The sequence below is a fragment of the Molothrus aeneus genome, chromosome 1 (assembly GCF_037042795.1).
Source record: "Molothrus aeneus isolate 106 chromosome 1, BPBGC_Maene_1.0, whole genome shotgun sequence".
Taxonomy (NCBI): Eukaryota; Metazoa; Chordata; class Aves; order Passeriformes; family Icteridae; genus Molothrus; species Molothrus aeneus.
Window position 1 is genome coordinate 50,217,619 of NC_089646.1, and position 24,018 is coordinate 50,241,636.

General features: G+C 36.3%; 1 protein-coding gene across 4 annotated transcripts in view; it reads left to right on the forward strand.

Annotated features, from left to right (window-relative positions):
- Positions 1-24,018, forward strand: part of EZH2 (enhancer of zeste 2 polycomb repressive complex 2 subunit) — a 50,511-nt gene that overhangs the window by 8,766 nt on the left and 17,727 nt on the right. The window contains exons 2-8 of one of the 4 annotated variants that reach the window (XM_066572272.1): positions 12,048-12,171; positions 12,660-12,788; positions 15,571-15,687; positions 17,080-17,218; positions 19,475-19,618; positions 20,168-20,270; positions 20,872-21,035. In XM_066572272.1, coding sequence (XP_066428369.1) covers positions 12,055-12,171; positions 12,660-12,788; positions 15,571-15,687; positions 17,080-17,218; positions 19,475-19,618; positions 20,168-20,270; positions 20,872-21,035 — 913 coding nt within the window. In that variant the 5' untranslated portion in view covers positions 12,048-12,054. The remainder of the gene's footprint in view (positions 1-12,047; positions 12,172-12,659; positions 12,789-15,570; positions 15,688-17,079; positions 17,219-19,474; positions 19,619-20,167; positions 20,271-20,871; positions 21,036-24,018) is intronic. The other 3 variants (XM_066572281.1, XM_066572288.1, XM_066572297.1) reach the window with 3 other exon arrangements.

The window sequence follows — 24,018 nt, forward strand, 5'->3', positions numbered from 1 at the left end:
GGGCAAACAGGTGCTCCTGCCAAATCTGGACTAATATCTAAGATAGGAGCATTCCCTAGCAACATTTAGGTGTACAGTGCAGGATTGTAGCTGCTGTAAAATACTGTATGTAATTATGTTACATACTGGAGTAGAGAGCAGTGACAAGCAAGTCTTTGGAATGGTGGTTGGCTGCAGTGGCATTGCTTGGTAGGGACTGCTCTCTGTTGACACATCAGTGTCTGCAGCCCTAAGTGGTGTTTCCCCCTAGTAATTTGCTTTTTAATGACTTCCCTAATCTCTTTAAGGTTTTTATTTTTCATAGAATATATGTTCATGCTGAAGTTTTTCATTATGCCAGAGCACTTGTAGTCCTTCATGAAACTGTTGCAGAACATATATGTAACTTACAGGACAGTAAACCATGTCACATTTGATTTATGTTTACCATTTGCATCAGAAGTTCTTGTAGAGTATGTATGCAGAAGGGTTCATCAGCCTTGTTATCACAAGAAGGCTAAAAGTCAACCATTTAGAGGAAATTCTGACACGCTGCTTAGCTCAGATTCAAGGTATTACCTATGTTACAATATTTTAATAACCCCTCCAGTGGTAAATAGTTATGGTTTGGGAAATAATCCTGCAAGTAAAAATATCGTCATTAATATAGTTAATAAGTTAGCTTCATAGTAGTACTACTACAAATAAGTAGTTTAATTGAATTAAATATGCCATGAAACTGTACTCTTAGTTCACTGAGATAGCCACTTGTACATAGTTGTAAGAGAAAAGGCTGTGCATAGTCATTTTGTATATCATAGATGAAGGTAGCACATCATGACCAGGTGTGAAATTGCTGTAAAATGGGGATTTTTTTTTCTATAAGCCTGTTTTAAAATTAGCTGAAATTCTTACTCAAAAGATACAGGAAATCATCTCATTAGTATCCTGAAATATGAATTGGTGGCTATTAACTTAAAGAGCTAGTGGGTTAGTAACAAGGCCCAACAAAACACTGTGTTTGGGAAGAAATAATTGAGGTGGCACATATTTCAACATATTTTGGGGAAGCAAATCATAGAATAGTTGCTTATTGTGAATGTGTCTACCACTTGACTCACTTAATGATTTCTTCAAGAATATGTTTAAGTTAAAAAAAAAAAGTGGAAAAAAGCCAAAACAAACCCTGAACCAGAAGACAACCAGCCATTTACTATACCAGGGTAGAGATCAGCCTTCTGATCTTAAGTGTGTCAAGTGCAAGCTAAGGCTGTAGTCATTTAAATGGCAGAAAGTAAAAGGTCTGAAAGAAGTGATACTTCAAAGGCACAAAGATTGGGCTATAAGAGAAGCAGAACCCCATTAGGATATGAAGACAACTAATTTGAAAATAACAGCCCTTATATGTGGTCTTTTATTTATTTTAAACATAATGTTCAGTTTAAGCATTCTAGTTGGACTGCTTTCTTAATTAGTGAAGAGTTTTCCAATCTCTTTTAATTACAGTTTCTAAGAGAGAGAGCTGAAAGTTCTAACTGTACTGTTAACCAGACAAGGCATCTTTCAAATGAACCAACACATGGAATAGTAGTGGAAAAGAGTGAACTAGCTAGTTTTTAAAGGAGACTAATGTTTCTACTGATTATAAGAATCAGTGATTGTACACCAAACCCAAGAGTTTAGTCTAATTAAGCTCTTAAGCATTTTAATTCACAAATTATTGTTCCTTTAAGGATAGTGTTTTTCACATTGTGTCTGTAACAGATTGAAGTACTGAGAGTGTTAGTGCTCATTGTTTTCATCTTTTGAATATTAACTGACATTTAAAAGGCAAACAAACTCCCTGGCATGAGCTTTAGAAATAGTGTGGTCCTGGTTTTGAGATGTTGGGCCCAGCTGAGAGATATATTGACTTGTAGAATAGTTTTAGATCTAGAAGTCCTCTGATCTAGTCTCCAACTTGGGTTAGGCCAACACTGAAATAATATTTTCCAGATCACTTTTAAAATGTTTTCAAGAATGGAGATTCTGACACCTCTGTTTAATACATTTCTATGCTGGACCACACTCACTGGGAAGAATTTTCTTGCTATATTAAAATGAAATCCCTTGTCTGAGTCTTGTCTGTTGTCTCTTGTATTTTCATTTTAGCATAGATTAGCATGTTTCAGTAGAAGAGCTAGAACAGTGCTCAAATTCTGTTTAGCTCTGATTTGTGTAGGAAAGCAAGTTATTCAGGGAGTTAATTCCATTATGTAGCGGTTGAAATTCTCAGAGTGACTCGTTCAATTTTGATAAGGCCCAGAAACAGACAGAAGTATGACACATTCTTAAGAGTGTGCTCAGGAGTTTGGGGAGCTTACATGAGATATTGTAAAAGAGTATTTGTGGGAATAAATAGAATGTGCCTTGAAGCCTTTGCCTTGTGCTAATACTCGTTGAATGGCTGTAGTGGGATGTGGAATGTATGTGGCAGAACGCAATTGAAGGAACCTACACAAGCTTTTCATCTGTCTTGCACTGGCAAGTGATGTAGACAAGTTTGCTGCTATTGTTTGCCACTGACTACATCTTTTCAGGGCAATCTTTCGTTGATCAAGAGATAGCAGGAAGCAGCTTCTTGAAAGCTACTCTTGCAGAAGTAGTTAACACATTAACTGCATTGATTGTGCAAAGTGCTGTAAAGAACAAAAAACTACACAGTGTGAACGATATGTTTTACATGATGTGGAAGATAAATGTTCTAGTCTAAGACAAGTGGATGATATGCTGGAATGGTTTGCTTGCATTGAAGAGGAGAGTTTTTTTTCTGCTTTCCCTTGACTCCGCTTCTTCCTTGCCAGTTTGGATATTTATGATGTCAGCATGAACAGCTCTGGTCCAGTTAGAAAACTATGCTTTTGAGTGCAGAAGATATGTAATTTGAAGTAACTGATCAGCACAATCAAACTTACCATATTTGCTATGTAAGGTCTGTCTGAGATGCTGAGGTAGTGTAGACAGACAATGAAGAGAGGAAATAAATGCCATTTTAAGATCCCACTTCCTTTCCTACTTCTAGTTGAGCAGTACACTAGGATGTATTTGTTATCAGCTTCCAAAATCAAACCGGTAAGTGTATGTGCTGTTTAGTTTTGGTTGAAATGTTGTTCTTCAAAGTGAAATTCTGTTGGGTAATTACTAATAAGCTAGTAACCATTGTTTATATCAGGAAGGAAAAAGTACACTGGCCTTGGTTTTAACAGCAGTTTCAGTGGAAGCAAAATCTTCAGGTTGGTGGTACATAACCCTACAATATTGTAGTGACGGGGTAGTGTAAAAGGGATTCTACTAATTGAAGTGTATTTTAGTGTTGCAAATAGTAATTACAAATAAATAGCTGTCACAATAATAGGCACTTACTTATAATGAGACTGCTTATAATAAAAGCATGACTATTTATAGCAGCAGACCTTTGGTTTTGGAGCTGCCATATTACCTGGAAAGCCTATAGCCAGTATCAGTCTGTGTTGGTGTAAGGGCTGACACTGAAATGTCTTGGATGTGATTGTTACCCATGCTACAGAACAGGTTTTTAATTCTGCTTGCAAGCCAGGAGTTTTCTGCTAACTTGAGGAGGAAAAAGAGGAAATAGTCTGAATTTTCACACACAGTCATTGCTCCTTAGTTTGGGGTTGGCATTGGTACATCTGAGGCTGTTGATGGTTCTTCTCCTTCCATCAGATTAGTTAGTTAATAGTTTTGTCTTTGATAATAGCCTGTAGAAGTTTCCATCTCCTGAGTGATCAAGAACATTCTTGCAGAACATGTGATCTTGTCAGAACTGATCATGAATGTTTTGTTAACCTACATCATCCACAACCACTGAAGCCTGTCAGAGTGAGGAAAACGAGATGACATGTTTGGAGTTACCTGCTTAGATCAGTTAACTGATCCTTTTCTTTTAGATACTCCCAAAGAGAACCTGTACTGGTTAAGCCTTTGTAGGCAAATACAAGCTGCTGGCCTTTATCTGCCCAAAGAGTGGCACAGCTGGCATGGATACCTTAATAAATGCTTCCTGTTTCTGTTTTTTAAGAATATTTTTTCTGTACCAGGAAAACTGAGTATCAGAGGGATGACATGGTTTCAGAAACACTTGTGTTGAAGCCTGAGCTGTTGCCCTCTCCTGTTTTAGTTCTTTGCCTCTTGTTTTTGCCCCTATGTCGCCCCTCTGTCCCTTGCGTGGATTCAAGAATTCACGGCTTGAACACATTGAACAAATCCGTGGCTGCTGAACAAACCATCATGTGGAGCTGGTTTTGTTGAAAAAAATGTATTTAAAAACCAAGTATGTTCATTTTCTGGGCTGTTCAGACAGATTTTTTTTCCCCTGCCTGACCTAGTTTGATTACAGAATCATAAGCACTTAAGCACTCACAGTAGAGAAGGCTGTGTAGAAGTAGAAATGAGTGACCATTGATACAGTGGACAGATGATGTCTTTTCCAGGTCAAACTGACACCAAATAGCATTTGAGGAAGGTAGTTGAACTGATGGTAGCATTTGATGTAAGTTATTTCTTGAAATTTAAACAGCCTTTAATGACACACTACTTCAGCATATGGAATAACAACATGATATAAATTTAATATATAAATATTTTTAGGTATTTCTTGTTTAAAAATAGGTTGAACTGTACTACAGACTTTAAATACCACATTTCTGTGATATAAAATAGTAAAAACACACTACAGTTTATTCCCATCTATTTCTCTGATTATTTCTGTAAAAGATTAAATGTGCTGTAGTTATTTTTATAAAATATTATTAATAAACTGAATTAATCTTTCCTATGTTGTATTTCAGAGATTCTTGTTAGTTGGTCTAGTTTGGGCTCTGAAATACCCAAGATGACAGTGGCCTTGGGAATATTTTTCTTCCCATGGAAATGAGAACGTGGTATTTTACATAGATAAGTTTGAAAGAAAACCATGGTTTGTTTTGCTTTAGGAAATCCAGAAAGCAGAGTGGCAACTATAAAACTTCTGGTCATATCTTTTTTTGTTTGCTGTAATAGCACAGGTAAAAAGCCCTTTGAGTTTCTGTGAGTGTCATTTCCCCCCCACCCACCTACAGCTTGCATAACTTAATGTGAAAGACTTAGCAGCTCTGAAATCACAACTGAACAGTTTTTCTTATTTAATCCAAAAAAGGAATATTGGGATTTGAACATATTTTTTTTCTATGAATCTTGCTGTGCTATTAAAAAAGTTTGATATAAATGTAGAAGACAGATCTGGTAGATTAAAACATTAATTTATAATCTATTTTCAAGTTAGTTTTTTTGAAGTCTGGCTATATGTGTATGTTTTATTGATTTGTTGTTGTTTTCTTTTTTTCAGTTGCTTGGTAGATGTAGTTAGAGAGTTGGAAACTGTTTACTCTGGAAAGATTTAGGATAGGTTCATGGACTGTATTATCTTGTTTTGGCATTTAGGGTGCTTGAAACAGAATACTAAAAGGAAATTTCTAAGAGGTAAAGTTTAGTTTAACATATCTGAAAAATAGTTAGCTGCAGTTGAACAATCATTTTATTGTATTGTGCTGTGTAAAATCCTGTAACAAAAAGATTTTATTAGTTCTTTATGAGGTAGTTTGGTAAAGTTAACAACTTCAGGTCTAAGCTTAACTCATTGAATTTTGACACTTGAAATGCATTCTTAATGGGGATATTTGTTTTTTTCCTCTTTTCTAGCAAGTACTGAATTTTTCTGCAGGCTTGTGGAAAAATGTTGTTAATCCCTTCTGTTGCTAAAATCCTGCATTTTTGGGTTGAATGTGAAAGTTGTCCTAAATTCTGCTGCCCAAGTAAAAAGTTTTTTTTGGTTTGTGAATAAGCATAGAAGGGTGTGATGGGGTGTGGTTGGTTTTCTTTGGTCTTTTTTTTTTTCTTTTTTCTCTTTACGTTCTGTAGATGCTTGAAAGAGTTGTGTGTTGGCTTCAGGTAGGGTTTATTATATAATAATTTGTCCATTAGTAAGATTGCATAAGCTCAGGCTGAAAGACTTGTATGCTGTCTGGATCTGATAACAGCTTACAGCTAAAGAGCATGCCTGCCACTCCAGAGCACACTGATGTATGAAACCAGTGCCCGTTTGTGGTTTCACTGCCTGCTCTAGTTTTTGTCTAGTGTTGGCCTGATTTTCTATAAAATTCTTCCTGCTTTATAGTTGTGCAGAGGATGCCACAGCTGTGGATGGGATTGTGAAACTCATCTGTGTTTCTGAAAACAAGTGCAATCGCGAGTTTTTGTTTATCCTTAGTCAGTTGTATCTGGTTAATGAGCTGTACGGGGGTGAAGATAAAGAGTTGGGAAGGGTGAGATGATGGTAAGGTGCCATTGCTGCTGAGGAAGTTACTTTGTGAGGACCTTCATGATGTAGTGTTGACTCTAGATTAGTAAGGGTGTAGTATTTGAAATGCCAGCTCCTGGAGCCAGTGCAGGCTTTTCCAGCAGTGTCAGTAGGTCACTACACGGGGCTCCAGTGGGCAGTGCTGATGGAGAGCTGGAAGGGAGATCAAGCAGCACTGTGTTGTCATCCATTGAGCTGGGTCCTGCACTTAAATACATTCCTTTGGACCTCAGCTTCTGAGTGTGAAAGCATTTGGCTTTGTGGGAGATAGAAGCAGTACTTCTCCCCTGCCTGCCTGTGCCCCATCTGATTTATTTTATACCTTCGTTACTCTCCCACTACTCCAGGCATCAAACAACCCCATGATTACTTCTTTCATTATTCTATTTGCATCAGATTTCAAATGCAGTTTCTCCACTGGGTTTTATGTTCTCCTCCAACCTCACTGTCCCCTCACCCCTTGCACTGAAACTGGTAGTTAAGAGTGCTCTGAAGTACTGTATTATATTACCATATATTTAAAGTATGTGAATAACCTTATGAGTAGGTTAATTCACAAATAAAGAACTTGTAAATTATACTGTACTGTACAAAATATGTTTTGATTCATAAATATCTCCAAATAGGGATCCTGTGAGTAGTGGGAAGATAATGTAATATCATATACAAGTAGTGGGAAGATAATGTAATATCAAATACAGTTTAAAATATTGTGTAATATTAAGCACAATTGCAAACTAATAGTGTTCTATTAAAAGGGCAGACCCTCTCATTTGTTCTCCCATGCTTCTTAGTTGAAAATTTTCATTAATTTATCTTTTTTCCTGAAATTTGGCATGGTAGCCAGAGGAGCTTAAATATAGTTTTTGACAGCTGTATGACTGTTTGAATAGACTGCCTAATTTAGAGAATTATCTGTGTGCTTGTCTGTTACTGATGGATATTGCCAAAATGATCAAAGAAAAATAGGACGTTGTCTTTACATAAGGCTATTTCTATGTTTTGTAGGCAAAACAGGAGCAAATTGAGCTGAAATTTTTCTACACTTCTTTGTCTCATTGTGAATCCTAGATGTATTGTATACAATTTGTCTGCCGAAAGTAAAAGTTGCCTGATTTAAACTTATAGGCATGAATTTTCTTGAAAACTTACTGTAAAGATGTGGGTCTTGTACAGAATTATGAAATGCTCAGCAGGGTTTCTTTAAGAAATAAATGTATATGCTTTAGGACACTGACATTTTTTTGTTTTTCATTTCCAGCTATGCAAGAATGAGTAGAAACTGAAAAGAACACCTATGTCTTTGTTTCTTTTTTCCTGTAGGTTTTTCTTTTAAATTTCTGTTTAAGTGGTTTTAGTATGTCACATTCCTAGTACCCCCTTATTGTTCTCCTTAAGAGAACAATTGTTATATTTTGTACTTGGTGGGGGTCTGGAATAGCGTTGGTCCTCTTGTTAGTATAATTATCTCCTTTTTTGTCATGGCATTGGGGTGATTGCCCAGTTGGAATGAGACAGCCCACAGCATTCTCTCTTCTACAAAGAGGGTCCAGGGAGTTATGGCAAGGTTTCCCTCCTTACTGTGATGCCAGGTGAGATCTGTCCGGGTTAGCTGAGGTTGTGCGTGGAAGTCATAGTGCGCTTTGGGAGAAGAGCTTTCTCTAGAAACAGTATCACTGCTGTGGAGTTATGCTTGCTTTCTTTGTATCTCTTCTGGAGAGGCAATACTCTGCCCATAAATAACTTACTTGGCTGCTACATACTTTTTTCTTTTCTGTTTTTTGGATAGAACTTCTCAGGACTTGGCTTTTTGGCAGTTAGATGGTTTCTGTGGACCATTTTAATCAAAAGAATTTAAAAAAAATGGGGAAAGAATAAGATTTCAAAACAATACAAACAACTGATGGGATTCAGAAGGGGAAATGGGAACGGAGAAGAGGGACAAGGCCTAAGGGCTCTCGGAATCGGACCATTGCACTAAGATAATCAGTATCATGTTTTATTTATTAAATGGAAACTGTTTCAAACTGTGCTGTCTTAAGACCGACTTAACTATTCTCAGACAGATGGGATTTAGCTTGTGCCACTTCGGCTCCTGTAGGGAGTATTCTGAAACTTTATGTGAAAAGTTGGCTAGTTCTGACAAATTGAGCTTAACATTGACAAGCTTCTCTGCTCTGCAGTCCTAGCTGTGACTCCCATACAATACAGTTTAAGGAAAATGTGCAATTTTTCTGTCTTACCTAGCAAAGTGGGAACAGTATAGTCTGTTACAGTTCCGAGTACTTTCACCAGTTCTACTGTTTACGTGCACAAGAAAGTGATTTGGGAGAGGTTTGTCTTACACACAGGCTCTAGGCAAGTAGACCACTAGTAGGCTTGAGACAGCTTCTACAACCCTGAACTTGCCCCAGAGATTATGTTGATGTTTCCCTGAAGTCTTTTAATTCTCCAAATTTCTTTTGCTTTCAGGGATGGGAAGTATAGTACAGCACCCTGCTTTCATAGTTGTTTTTTGCTCCCCAACACTGGCTGTCTTTGCCTGCGAAACTTCTTATCCCTGTTTCTCAGGTCTAGCTTCTTAAATTTAAAGTTTTGGGGATGACCTTTGAACTGACATGAGAAATCATCGATGGCATTTATCTGTAGTCCTAATGTGAAGATTATCAATAGCAGTATGAGTATTAACTCTGTGAATATGCTTTTCCTGCCCTGCCCCCTGCCTTGGTTTATTTTTATTCTGTACTTTCTTCTGAGATTTGGGACACAAAACCAATTAATTGTCTCCTACCACAGTACATGTGTTAGCAACACAGTAATTCTACTTTGGTTATGTTAGACTGCCAAAAACATACAAACACGGTTCACTTGGCTCTGCTCAGAGACCAGTAATATATTAATTTTGACAATCTCTGAAAATTTTTTACAAACATGCATCCAAGACACTTTTTTTTCCCTAGCTATAATTTTTTTCTGTGCATATACTTCCTTTCCACTAAGTGCTTTGTCTCTTAATATGGATTTACCATTTAAGATGTAGTTTCTGTAGTTTATGCACATTGGACTGAATGTATGATGTATATCCCACTGACTGTTGCACATTAACATTTTGGCTTTATGTAGGAGAACTTTTTCTTCCTGTAACTTGACGTAAGCAACAGCACAGATTTTTTCATATTCTATCACATGTTTTGGTGCCTTGACCATTAGGTTGTCTCTGCTGCACCCCAGATAGCAACTTGAAACTAGTGCAAGAGGAGAGTATTCTTAAAAGTTATGTTTGTTTTCAGATGAATAACCAAGTGTAAGTTAGGCTGTTTTGAAAGGAACTACTAATCTTAAGAATATTATTTTGTTACCATTTTAATACAACAGGTAGCAATGATGTTCATTACTGGGAAATTGAATAGATTGGTTTTGTTTTTTTTTAATGGGGTTGTATTTCTCTCAGGTCTTCTTGGGACTGTACTTAAGTTGTGTGAAAGAAAGATGGAAATTCTGTTGGGTTTGTCTGTTTATTGCTTTTTAATCCAATTATATGTGACTTCTGTATAGATCTACTTCTGATGAGCAGGGCGTATCTGGCAATTTAATTTCAGTTAAGAAAGCTTTTTTTTAAAGCTGGAGTCATTTGTTATTATCCAGGAAACTAGAATAAGAAGAGCTGTGGTTGGGGCAATATTAGAGTAAGTAAATGTAATTTGTGTTTCAGTTTTATGGGCTATATTATTTCAGTATCATCAGTTGAGCTTTCATTTATCTTTTGAGTGCATTGATGTTTTTTCCATGTCTTTTGGCTAAATCGTAACTGAAGCAATTTTGATGTTCTGTACTGTTACAAATTGAGGTTGTCTGTTATTTAATGGTAGTTATTCTATGTCTAATTTATTTCCAGTTAACGGGTTGTTTTTCAGTATTTTTACTTTGCCTAGTTTAGTATATGATAGTGTTTTTTCTATACTTCATAATGCTTTTATGCTGCTCTTTAATCAGTATCATAGTGCACTTTGAATCACTGATTGTCTTGTCTGTGTTCAAACATGAATGGCCTAGGATTATTTTTTTAAGTATAATTTTATTTTTTTATCTTTTGTAACCGCTAGGGTTGTGGTGAATGAGGTACAGGTGGTTTTTACTTGCTGTCTTGTGCATGGAAGCAAGGTAACTGTGTTTGATGCTTTGTTCTAGATTTATCTCCCCATGGTGAGATAAATGTCCTCACCCTCTGTCTAGTCAGGTGCATCATGTAGTTATTTGTATCCTGCGTCTTTTTTCCTCATAGGATGTTTTCCATGATTTGGGTTGGAAATTCTGCTATCTGTTTGTCAATTATTTTTTCATCCTAAATCTAAAACCCCAGCATTTTTTCTTGCAAAATATTATTTTAAATCTTACTAAGTCTTGCATGAAAATGGGTTCAGGCTTTTATAGACTTACTACCTTTTTGTTCACTGTAAATGAATGCATAGTCTTGAGAATAAACAGGTTCTGTATTGATTTCTACCTCTCATCATCATCATGAAGTCTGGTAGAACTCAAATCTGACCTCTACAGAACTGCTGAAGATAGAGCAGTAAGTTTCCAGTAACTTGGATAAAGCTGTGCTTATGACTGTTAGGGGAGCTCTAGTGTGTGCCATGAAGGTAGCACTGGGCATTGCATTTGAGGCCAAAGATGACACCTGTGTTCATGTTGACCCGCCTTGATAATTAGAAGGGCTGGAATTGTTTCTGCTCAAACTGATTATGCTTGCATGAGAATGTTTTAGCCCTGGGTAACTGGATGTTTCAGCCTTTCAGTCCATGTGAATGATATTTTGAGCTATTCAGTGAAATATTGTAGGTTTTACAATGCAGCTCTTGAGAAGAAGCCAGTCTTTGATGTAGTGGTTTGGTTTCAGGATGCTGTCAAAATAGTCATTGCCAGCATAGCTGTAGCATACGGTCCTTGATTTTGAAAAATACGGAGCAGATTGGCATATTCTAGCAAGGCATTTGGATTATAACATAAAAATACAACTTCATTGCCAACAGTCCTGTAATGTAAAAATGAACCACTTGGCACTAGGAGGGTGATCAGTAAAGTGGAATCAGTGGGCAGCTTGTGGTCTTATAGAATACTTGAGAAAAGAGCAAAGTCTCTTTTCTCAAGTGTTTGGCTGTTTCAAAACTTGTTGCCTGAATTTCTACAATTTTTTCATGCTTGAGTGGCTGACTGGGGGAGACTGAGTACTCCTTGGGGTACCTCTGTACTTGAGGTCAACTGCAGAAGTCTGTTGTAGGAGTTGGTGTCTTAGTGAAGAAGACCCTGCCTGCAAGGAGGAAAAGGTTTGTCTGCTGTGAACATAGTTCTCTAGAAGTTAATTTACAAGGCTTCTTGGAATCTGGATTCGTTCCTCTTCACCCTTTTAAATCCATCAGATACCTTTTTGTATCGAGGCATTAGAAGTGCAAATGTGAAGGGTCCACTAATTTGCAAATAAAATTACTGTTTTCTGGTGCCTATCGCTTAAATATGTTTTTCTTTTTTTTCTCTTGGATTGGGATGGTATTGCAAGTGTGTGATTGAAAGGAATTAGATATGAAAGATATTAAAGGAATGTTGCTTTCCTATCTAATTTCTGTAAGCAGTGGTGTCAGATTTGGTAATACAAACATGCTGTTGTCTCTTGTAGGATAATCATGGGTCAAACCGGAAAAAAATCTGAGAAGGGACCAATTTGTTGGAGAAAACGTGTAAAATCAGAATATATGAGACTGAGGCAGCTCAAGAGGTTCCGACGTGCTGATGAAGTAAAGGTACTTTATCTTTTGCTTCTATTGCTTATTAAATTTTACAAGTATTGATTATTTTCTGTAGTATGTGTCCTACAGTTAACACTTGCTATAACAATTTCATTGAATAAGTTGTCAACCTACTGAGAACTTGTCTTCACTCTGTGGTCTTATAAACACGTATGATACATTTATATGTGATTGGGTCAAGAATGTTAAGTATCAGAAGAGGTTGTGGAGAGCTAATATGGCAACTTTAGCTGCATATTTTTTCAAATTCAATTTAGAATTTAGTTCCATGCTAAATGTGTGACTAAATGTGAGAACATGGTATGAATTGAAGAAAGAGACAATGAACTATATTGTACCTCGCTGACGTTTAAACTAAATTTGTATGTTTTGAGCACTTTTCTTCATTATAACATGTCTGGTTAAATGTTAGAATGCCTTAAGATGCTAGCAGATGAATTTAGAGTCTTTCATTTATTTATAATGTTGTGGTTAATTTTTAGAGTATGTTTAATTCTAATCGTCAGAAGATACTGGAAAGAACTGAAATCTTAAATCAAGAATGGAAACAACGTAGGATACAGCCTGTCCACATCATGACTTCTGTGAGCTCATTGCGCGGGACCAGGGAGGTTGGTTAACATGTGTTGTGGTAATTCCACTTACAAGGTTGTTAGCACGTTTTCATTTTATTGCTGTAAAGTTGGCTGTTCTTTATATTTTTTTTTCAGCATGATATGACTTGGCAGCCCAATGTGTTTTGTATGAGTGTCTTAAAGGATTTATTTATTGTGTACTTTGATCATATGACTTCTGCAAAGGAATAAATATGTAGCAGGCTACCTGGCTTTGAATGACACAAAAAAGTGAAACTTCTTTATTTCTGATAATGACTGGACCATACCTCAGCATCCTTTAATAAAACTGGTCTGTCTCTGTGGTACTGGGAGTTTACTCCTGCTCCTGTTGGAGTTACATTAATGAATTCTTGTGTTGCACAAGCAGACTGGATGCTAAATTTGGGAAAAACATTTCCATAGTTGTGGCATAATTTGAGCTAAATGCCTAAACCTAAAATGGTTTCTACAGAATCGGTAAGGTTGAAAGGGACCACTGGATGTCATCTAGCGCAGCTTTCCTGGTCAAGCAGGGTCGTCCTAGAGCTTGCGTTCTGTGTTGTGGTAGCTTCAACAGTGATTTAAGCCCATTCCAGCTCTCTATATTCATCCCAGCTTAATTTACCTTATTTTTAAGTTGCTCTTTAGGTACTTCTTCACACTTAAGAAGTTTAAAGATGTTTGTAATGATCTGAAAAGCGAACTCTTTTCAGTAGGGTGAGAATGAAAAGACTTTACTGTGAATAGGTTAAAAAAAGCAAACCAAAGAACTTCATCTGCAAATAAATTTGCAGAGTTTCTTTTCCTTAAAATTTCAGTGGAGAACTGGGGAGTGGGAGTGTGTCACAGAGGTGCATTTGTGTGCATGCATGTTCAAATGCAAGGAGGAGAGGACCTTCATGTGTTACCTTTTAAATGTGCTTGAATATGCAATTACTCATGTACAGCTCTATAGCTATTGTGTGGGATCAGAACTGATAATAATTGACACAGGTACACATCCAATTTTCACTTTTTTTTGTTAGTAGAAGATTGTTCCTCTTTCTTTTTTCTTTCAAGCGTGGTGTTCACTATTCTTTATGTTAATTTCCTGCCTGTATTGATAGAGCACACTAATTACTACATTCAATCCAGTCTCTGTCTCATGAATCAGAACTCTAGTGCTTCATTTAAGGTTGCCATAATTTATAGTGAGAGAAGTGAGATGAAAAAATGCTGGGGACTTTAAAATATTACTTTAAAATCTTCTTTTCTTAATATACTGAATTTCTTCAGAGTTCCATAAGACACTGGCTAGAAATATAAAGGTTGTGTGAGAGCCTCCCTGTGTTTGGTGAAGAGTGCAGGGCATTGCTGGTCACAGTCAGCATCAAGTGGAGACCATCGCATGCCCTGTGCAGGCCCCCCAGACATCAACCTGAGTTCCATAGCAGGACAACAGAGCAGTGTAACTGAGGCTTAGTACCAAACTGAGGCACTTTGACGTAGCCCACTTGTCAGCCTGAGACTTCTAGTTCCAAAGATAAAAGTAATTAATTCTTTTACTTTTGTATTTTGCTTTAAAAATACATGAAAAATATGCTAGGTGGCTGCTAGCTAGAAAATTAAACATTAACCTGAAATGGGAATGAAGCAGTAGCATAGGATGGTGTCTAGAATATTAATATACACAGCAAAAATCTAATTTCATTTGCTGCAGATTAAAAAGAAAAGAAATAAATCTGGCTTGTGTCATTCTGCCGGGGTACTGTTTCTGTATATTGTTTGTTACATTACTTTGTGTATTTCTTTAGAAATGTGAAGCTCTGTTCATCTTTCCCTTCTGGAAAGGAGAAAGATCTTTTGTCTCCACTTCCTTTTTTCCTTTCAGGTAGCTATGATAGCTGTTCTAAACTTTGTTTTACCTACCTCCAAATCTTCTCTGTTGTACTTCCCCAAGCTTTTTCTGTTCCTGTCTGCTTTTAACTTGTAACTTTTTTCCCAGAGTTCTTCATACTGCAGTCCAAGTATTTGAGAAAAGTTGATCTATGTTTGTTAACCGTTGATTATTAAATGCAAGAATAACCTAATTGTTGTCTGTATTTCTATGGATTGTTTATCCTTTGAAGGCTACATAAATCTCTGACTATCCAAAACAGAAGTCCTGTAGCTGAAAAATTCATTGATGTATCCATACTAAGAATTAATTTTCATTTTTCCTTTGCAAGCAGTGAGCATAATGAAAGGCTTGAGGATAGGATAAACAGACAATAATTGGGAAAGAAGACAGGAATTAAAAAGACATATGGAGTTTTTATTTCTATAAGGTGTCTAGCTAGCATTAAAGTAAAATTTTATTTATTTTTATAACATAAATAATACATGATTTCTGCAGTGTATTGATCTGAAGCCAGGGGAATTCACTTGCCCCTCAGATGGCCTGAGTGAATACACTAACATCAGTGTAGCAGCAGCAACAGGTACTAAATCAGTTTTGAGATACCAAACCTAATTTGTATTGTAGGTTGAATAGTCTGAGTAAAATACTATCACAACCACTTAATAATAAGTGGAAGAATGCCATCATGATCTATGAATGAATATATTGACATAGAAATAATTCTTGAGGTTCTTTTCTCTTGCTAAAACTATTTTTTCCTATTATGCCTTGAAAAATGGATGTATTTTTCAAAGGTTGATATGGCTAATTTTGAGAAACTCTTTGAATTTTGTACATTGTAGAGTGTTCTCTGATTTATTTTTATTTGGTTTTTTCCTGATGTTGCTATGTAAGTGTAACTTCAACTTCTTATTTCAGTGCTCTGTTACCAGTGATATTGATTTTCCAAAACAAGTCATCCCACTGAAGACTCTCAATGCTGTTGCTTCTGTGCCTATAATGTACTCTTGGTCTCCCCTTCAACAGAATTTTATGGTAAGTTTAAACAAGTGTAGGGAGAAGAAAGGTTTGGAGAAAAGGGAAGTGTTGATTTTAGATGTATGCCAGCAAAATCTATTGCCAATTACCCTCCCTACTTTAGGTGTTGGTAATAGGGCAGTAATCATCAGAAATAAGCTCCTCCAAATAAAATAAATAGAAAGGTAACTTTGCAAACTGAATCTCTGTCCTCAATGTACCTAAGTATCTTCAAAATCTTGCTTTAAAGTTTATTATCTTTGCTGTAAAGTTTATTTAATTCAGGTGACCTATTGTCTTTTGTGGCCGTTAACAAATGTAGTTTTATTTGAAAGTATCAAATTAGTGTAGTGAGAAATGTTTTCTGAGGGATATGAATGCTTTACTATAAGACAATCAACCAACATATTTGTAACAGAATAGTAATTCTTGTGGAATAAAGGGCACTAAATCCTGAAATAGTTCCCCCACATCTTGGTCATTCTCATATCTGAGTATGCTTTTTTTTTTCAGATTAATTTCACTGTGTGCAGAAGCCATAGCATTATATTTCTGATATAGGTATTTGACTTTCTGAAAATCTTAGCTTATTGCAAATCTTTATCACATCATTTTGTATATGACCACCTTTGCTGACTAGTTATTTTGGTAATAATTACTATGAAGTGGTTTAAACAACAGTTTTTTTATCTGTATACATACACAGTTTTTTCACACCTTTTTCTCCTTGCTTTCAATTCAAGAGTGTTTGGATATTCTGGGTGGGTACAGAATCATGATCAGGAGGAAAGTTTAATTTTTTAACAAGAGAAGGTTCTTTTGTAGTATTGGAAGATGGAGCTGAGTATCAAAGTCCGTAAATTCTATTGATAAAACATGGGAGTATTAATGCATTTAGTCTATATACAGTCAAAAAAAAAGAACAGTGGAGTTCAGATTAAATTTTCAGGCATGTTTCTCTGTTTGCTCTTTAGACAACTTTAATTTAGAGTCTTTTTGTAGCATATTTTCTTATCTCTGGCCAAACAATGAAAGGGTGGTTCCCATTGTGCTTTCCTACAATACTGTAAGAGAGAACTGAGGGAGGACAAATGAATTTTCCAAATGCAAGCTTCCCAAAGCCAGATAACTTAATGAGTTTCCATATTAGAAACTTCTTGGAAATGCTCTGCTAACCTTAAGATTAGGAGCTGGTGTTAATATTTTGAGCCAGCTACCGAGAATGCAAAAAATTGTTGAAAGTCATTGAGGGTTTTGTTTTGTTTTTCTAGTTAATGGTAAATGTGCTAAAGTAGTGAAGCTAGTTAATTTACTGTTGTAGGCAGATTCCTCTAGATAGTGAAAAATAATGCAGAAATGGTCACTTGGCAGCACAATTTAAAGTGATTTGATTATCACTGTTGTTCCTAGGTAGAGGATGAAACTGTTTTACATAACATTCCATATATGGGAGATGAAGTGCTTGACCAGGATGGTACTTTTATTGAAGAACTAATCAAGAATTATGATGGGAAAGTGCATGGAGACAGAGGTGAGCCCAAACACTCAGGTATACTAATCATTTTTTCCTATATAAATTATTGTTGTAATGTTACTTAAGGCCTGATGTGTGATTGTTGCAGAAGTTGTAGAGATACTACTGTTTTGTGTAAACATTGGGTATAACAGGATTTCTTATTTAAAGGTATTGTTCTGCATTTTCATTAGGCTGAAAAGTTTTAAGCAGTAGTGTGGAGAAATTAAGCACATTAACTTTTTCCTTATGCCATACAGTGATTGTATTCAATTTTGTGCTCAGAGCATTGGAATATGATATTGTGATGTGTGTATGTATCCTGCTTAGCAGAAAGTGGCAGGATGATTATGCAAAACTCTGATAATGACATTTGCAAATGTGATTCAACAGAATAACCTCTTGTAGGTTTGTGGGGTTTTATTTCCTTCTTTTCTTTAAGGAACTTGCCAGCTATTTAAAAACCCCCTCTCTGCAAATCAGCTTATAGAGCAAAGTTGTATCCTTCTATTGGTACAGAAGCATTACATGTATTTATTCTGAGGTGTAGTTTGTCTGTTCTCCTGTGTGGGAGCTGGGCTACCTGCAGTGTAATATCTGTCCCTTACTTTGCTAAAGTCTCAGTGAAGTGGTGACTTTACACTTGCTCTGGGCTCCCTCAGAACTGGCTTACACAAGCCTCAACTTCCCTTGTAGAGCCTTCTATTGACTACTGTGATTCCCCCTTCTCAGAGATATTACCCACACACTCCACCCTTCTCTGAAACAGAGAATAGCTTCTTAAAATGAGTCATATTCCTGTTAATGCTGATGCATTTGAGAAAGAGAACCACACTTTGAGTTCACCGTGTACCATTCATGAAGTTAAACCTGTGATTCAATAATAAATGCTACTCAGCCCTACGAGACTTGTTAATGTCCTCAGTATAGCTAGTGCCTTTGTGTTTCATAAGAAACATGTAATGTTTCATGGGCTTTGGCCTTTGGATATTTTTAAACATTTCCTGATTGCTGATTTCCCTGTCAGAAAACTGGTTATGTCAAAATGATGACGTTACTACTAAATGTCTTCTATTATTGACTTAATTTATTATTAAAGGAGTTTAGCTTTAAAATTAATCCTGTTTGAGCATCCTGAGATGCAAGTTTATGGTGGCAATTACTGTTCCTATGGGTTCTCCATAATATGTAAAATATATTAGAGGTAAAGAGACTAAAAGAAGTCTCCCAATAAAAACTATTGTGTGACTGTAATTAAATGTAAATACTGTGGGAATCTGTAATCCAGAGGCATTCCCATGTAAGAGTCAGAATTCTAAACTAGCTCTGTAATTGCACTTTTGGGAGACAATTTATACTAACCTGTGTCTGTATATTAAGAGTCTATTTAAAACATCCGAGTGGTATTTTCATTGTCTTCATAGTAATAAAAGTCTTTATTTTCTGTCAAGTTATTTTGACATGCAAACCCAGTCCAGGTTCAAAAGGATGGTAATAAGCACTACAGTTCCCACACAGTTCATCATGTTTGTTTTTTTGTTTGTTTGTTTTGGTTTTTTTTTTGTAAAAATAGTCTCTTGTCAGCACTAACTATGATTTTTCCTTTGTGCAGAAGTGCCTTATTGTTTAATCTGTTTTGCAATCTGAATGTCAAAACAGAATATAATCTTATAAATAGATATATGCAGAATATAATCTAATAAATAGATTTATTATATATTTATATATAATAAATATAAATATATTTATATAAAATTCAGTTTTCTCTTGAATTTTTTGTATATACATGTATTCATTTTTTATCACTCAGCCAGGTGGGGGTCTATTGTGGGAAGTAGATGCTAAGGAACAATCAACCAAAAATCTCTCTAGAGATTCCTTAGCTGGCTAAGGATTAGTTTATAGACTGTTAGCATGCATTTCCAGACTGGCTTGACCCTAACCATGTTGGAACTGGGATTCTGGCATAAAATCTCTTAAATAATATAGCTGGTAGTATTTATTTATCTTACAAGGAAGAGAGCTTTATATATGTATGTAGCACATGGAGTTGGGAAAAAAATTGTGGTAATTTTTCTTCTTTCATTCCCTGTTCTTAGTCTAAGAAATGAATAATGAGCTTTTTTTAACTGGTCTTGGTTTATACACTGCTATTTAAGAGGGGAAAACTATGAAATTGCTTTTCATAAATGACAGCCTTTGCCTTAGTTTAATTAAAATGTAGGGAGGATTAAAAATACCTGATATACACCTTGTGTTTTTTTGTTTATTCCCACTTTTGCTGGATTTCAGAATGTGGATTTATCAATGATGAAATATTTGTTGAGTTGGTCAATGCCCTTGGTCAATATAGTGATGATGAAGATGATGATGATGGAGATGACAATCCTGATGAAAGAGATGACAAGCAAAAAGATCGGGAAGGTAACAGGATAGGTACGTCTATCTGCAGACTTTAGAAATGAAACCCAAAACATTTTGTTTAACCACTCAATAAGTTTGTAAACCCGTCTTCCTATGTGATAGTTTTAAGGTCTAGAGTAGCATAATTTTCATAATTTCCTTTGTCATTTAGTTCAAGATTTCTATTGAGAACACCATGAAAGGCACTTTTGCCAATTTTTGTTCATTGGCATACTGAGACAGTCAAATACACCCAAAATCAGTCAGGTATCTGTCTAATAAATGATTTGGTACTCCTCAGAAAATGATGTATCATTATTCTAAAGCAGGCAGAGTTCTGAATTTCCATCTCCATCTGCTGGTGAAATAATGGTTTCTCCAAATTTTACTAGTAGATTTTTCTCATCAGGAAAGATCACTTAACACAGTTAAAATTGTAAGTGATTTGTAAATAAAAATCTTTACTTCTTTTTTACATTAGAATTTTGGTGAACACCTCCTTTCTCTGAACACCTTCTTGAGGTAGCAAAGAAGCAGAAATATATTTTTTTTGTTTTCCAAATGTTTTTGCTTCCTTGACAGAGAAAGAAACTCACCCACCTCGGAGATTTCCTTCTGACAAGATATTTGAAGCCATTTCCTCAATGTTTCCAGACAAGGGTACAGCAGAAGAATTGAAAGAGAAGTAAGAATGTATTTCTTACAGTATATTGCTGTGTTGCTTTATGAAACAAAGATTTCTCTATAAAATAAATCCTTCAGTAAATATTGGTTGATTAGGAATGGTTCCCCTTGCAGCTAGTTCTGTGGCATTTGTGTAACTTCTGCAAGTGACACTGAAAGGGACTTGGCTCTTTCCCCCAGGTCAAACAATACAGAAGTGTTTATTAGCCTTCCCTTTAAAATATTGAAAAGTGGGTGCTTATATATCTCTAATAATCTGTTATTTTTTGAGGTTGCAAAATAAAAGCTACTGCTAAAAAAAAAAATCTTATCTCCATTTTGGATGATACTATGATGATGATACTACTCCTTTTTAATGATACTATGTACGGGGTTGTGATGGTCTTGAAAACAAATGCATTATTTCCTAGTCAATTTGTATTAATGAGTATGGAATTAATAATTTGTCATTTCACTAACAGATTGGCATTTTTAGCTGACACATATTTCTTAGGGATTTTTTAAAGTTGTCATTCAAAATGCAGAGTAGTACTGGAATAAAAACCACTTTCATTTAAAAAAAATTATATTCAATAAATGATTTCTATTATTTTGCTGTAAAGATACAAAGAACTCACTGAGCAGCAGCTTCCTGGAGCTCTTCCTCCTGAGTGCACACCGAACATAGATGGACCAAATGCTAAATCTGTTCAGAGGGAGCAAAGCCTGCACTCCTTTCACACACTCTTCTGTAGGCGCTGTTTTAAATATGATTGCTTCTTACATCGTAAGTACCATTAAAGTGTGCTCCTAAATGTCTTACTTTTTTTTTTTTTGTAAGTCAGGAGACTTAGAAGTACCATAGGATCCAATGCAGAAGGAAGGAAAAGAGAAGAAAAATAAAACCAGGAACATCCCTAAAGTTTATGAAAACAGCTCGTACATGTTGACATTATTTTGCAGTGGAAATTTACCTCAGAAAACTGAATGTACCTGTGTGGGTAGTTTGTTATCCTTTCTGCATTTAGGACTTTGTATAGAATTCCTGACTTGGACCAAATCTGTAACATCACTTCTCTTTTTATACAGTCTGCAAGAAAACGACTTTGTTTTCTACTATTGTTTGTGTTACACTTTCTCAGTTTGTGCATGGAGAATGGGATGTATTTTTCTATAAAAAAATCCTGGTTATTTATCAGACTTGCTTCATTTTCCACTAGGGAGAATGAGCACTCATGAACGGTTTTCTTTTTTTTTCTGCCATGTTACTTTCTAGCCACATTAGTTCTACTTGGTTATTTGAAGAATTGTTTCAGAGTTGAGTTTTAGAAATTGTGATGTCTATTCTCCATAACTGCTTTCATGTTGCCCCGTTTTTTTGGGCCAACAAGCTGACAAGAACTTAGCAGTGATGTTGGCTTTCACTTGCAAAGTGTGAAGAGATTCTGAAGTGCTACTTGATACAATTATTCTGGACAGAGAGTTAAATGTAAAGGGAAAACTAACAGCCAAATATGAAGTGGTTTCAACTTGTAGCCGTATACTGTGATATACCAAATTAATTTTTGCTTTTGACTTAGCTGTTCATTTGCATGTTCCACTGTAAGTGCTCATGCATGTTCATTTGGGAATCCTTGTGCTTTGTCAGCAGCTCCCCATCCAGCACACATGCAATCTGCCTGTGTTTGTACTCCACACTGAAGGCTTTGCACAGTGCTGCTGCTTTTTCATATCCCTTGGTTGCCTTTCAGTTTGAGGAGGAATTGGAGTTGTTCTCAGATGGTGGGGAGGGGGGAAGCTTTTCATGTTCCTGGTTCCTTTAGTACTTGAGCATTTTGGAGTTAGGTCTGTTAGTTTCACTTTCTCCTTATATTCTGTTGGCAGGCCTTGCTAGAAAATGCAAAATAAAAAATAAAAGGAAGCTGTTACTTCTGCATAATATTCAAGAACAGTAAGTTTCTGGAGTAAGCTGCTGCCTTGACCAGCCAGCTTCAACACAGTGTGTTCTGCAAAGCTGTAGGGCTTGTGGTGTCTTAGTTGCCTGGACACTCATTCCAGAAGTGCTGTGTGTAGTTTGTAGGACAGGTAAATGAAGCTGTATGCTGATTGTTGGCAATCCATTTGTCTGGCAGGGGTTTTAGGAGTTCTTGACACTCTCAATAGTATCTAGCAGAGATATTGAATGCCAATTTTGATTAAGTCAACCAAAAAGCATTGTCTGGACATAGTGAGGACAGGCTTTCTCTAGCAGCACCTCTGAAGACTTGAGATGTTTCTGCTGCAGTGATTTTAGGCATTTTTCTGAATGATTTTATAAATTTTTAGTTGTCAGTCGAGAGGGTTGCTCCTCAAAAACACACATATATTTCACTGCTCTATTTCGTTAGTCTATGTAGATTTGCCTTTCATGGTCCTTTTTGCAGACTGATAGAAGGACACCTGAAAAGTTTTGCTGTGACTACCTGTTGGGTACCTTCTACATTACCAGACCACAGTTTTCAGACGCCAATTCTGAGAGACTTTTTTTATAAAAGTGCTGTGAAGAATGGGTTCACAGTCTTGGACTTTTTCTCATGTTCTTGGGTGAGAATGTCTAGAGCCATGTCACTGCTTGAAGGACCTCAGCTCTCATACCAGCAGCATCCTTAAAGCCAGAAGCTCTGTGCCTTCTTTCTCTGTGTTCATAATCTTGAGATAGAAGACAAAGTGTTTATACTAAAAGATTGCCTAAGTTCTTGTTACTGGTGACTTTTGATATGTCCCTTAAGCAAACTGCAGTTCTTTCCAAAGCAGTGTATGTCCAAGGCTTTATTTAAACTGTCCCTCATGCTTAAAAGTGCCCAAACTTTAAATCATCCCTTCAGGATTTCAGAGCCATGACAGAAAGAGGGATGTGTAGCACTTTCAGTGTGGTAGCATTTAGGACTTTGTGTCAGGTGGAGGGTGCAATGAGTGGCTATGACAGTGCTCTTTGTGACAGCCTGTGCAGCTCATTAGTTGTCACTGATGATAATTTAGCAGTTGTCACTGATGATGATGTGTTTGATACATAATCACTGCAAAGAGATCTCTGACCTTCGCTGTGTGGGCTCAACGCTGGACCCTGAATGTCATAAACTGATGCTTTAGTTGCCACTCCCTGAAAACATACCCAAATTCCACTGCAACAATGACTGCTCGCTGCTTTGGATGCATTGCTTCCTTTTCCTTTTGTTTGTAGTTACACCAAGGAAAGAGGATTGTTTTCTGTCTGCGTGTCTGTCTGTCTGCGTGTCTGTCTAGAGCACGGAATTTTTTTGTTAAAAACGGAGAGAGTCAGTTGTTTGGTCTCTTTGTTTTCTGTGAAATCTTTAGACTGTTGGTCAAAATTCACCCAGCTCATAGCTTGGAATAAGTAACTCATCAAAAAAAAAAATTTATAAAGAATGCTTTGGTTATTGGAACGCTGCAGTAGCAATTTTCAGTGTCTCTGCAACAATTTAACTTTTATTACATTTCTACAGTTGCCTCTATGTTCTGTTTCATGCACTTGCCAAGTGCTGTGGGATGATGTCCTGGCTTCTGCAGATGACATTTTTGATGAATTACTTTGGTAATGTGGTGGGCTACAGTGATCACATTGGTACTTTGAAAGGTGTAAATCTCTGGAGAAGGAACAGAGAACTAAAAAAAAACAACAGGAATTCTATTAGGTCTGTTTTTGCTTTTTATATTTCCCCCTCTTAGATTCCATTTTTGTTAAGATTAGTTAACAATTAGTTATTTTGTGG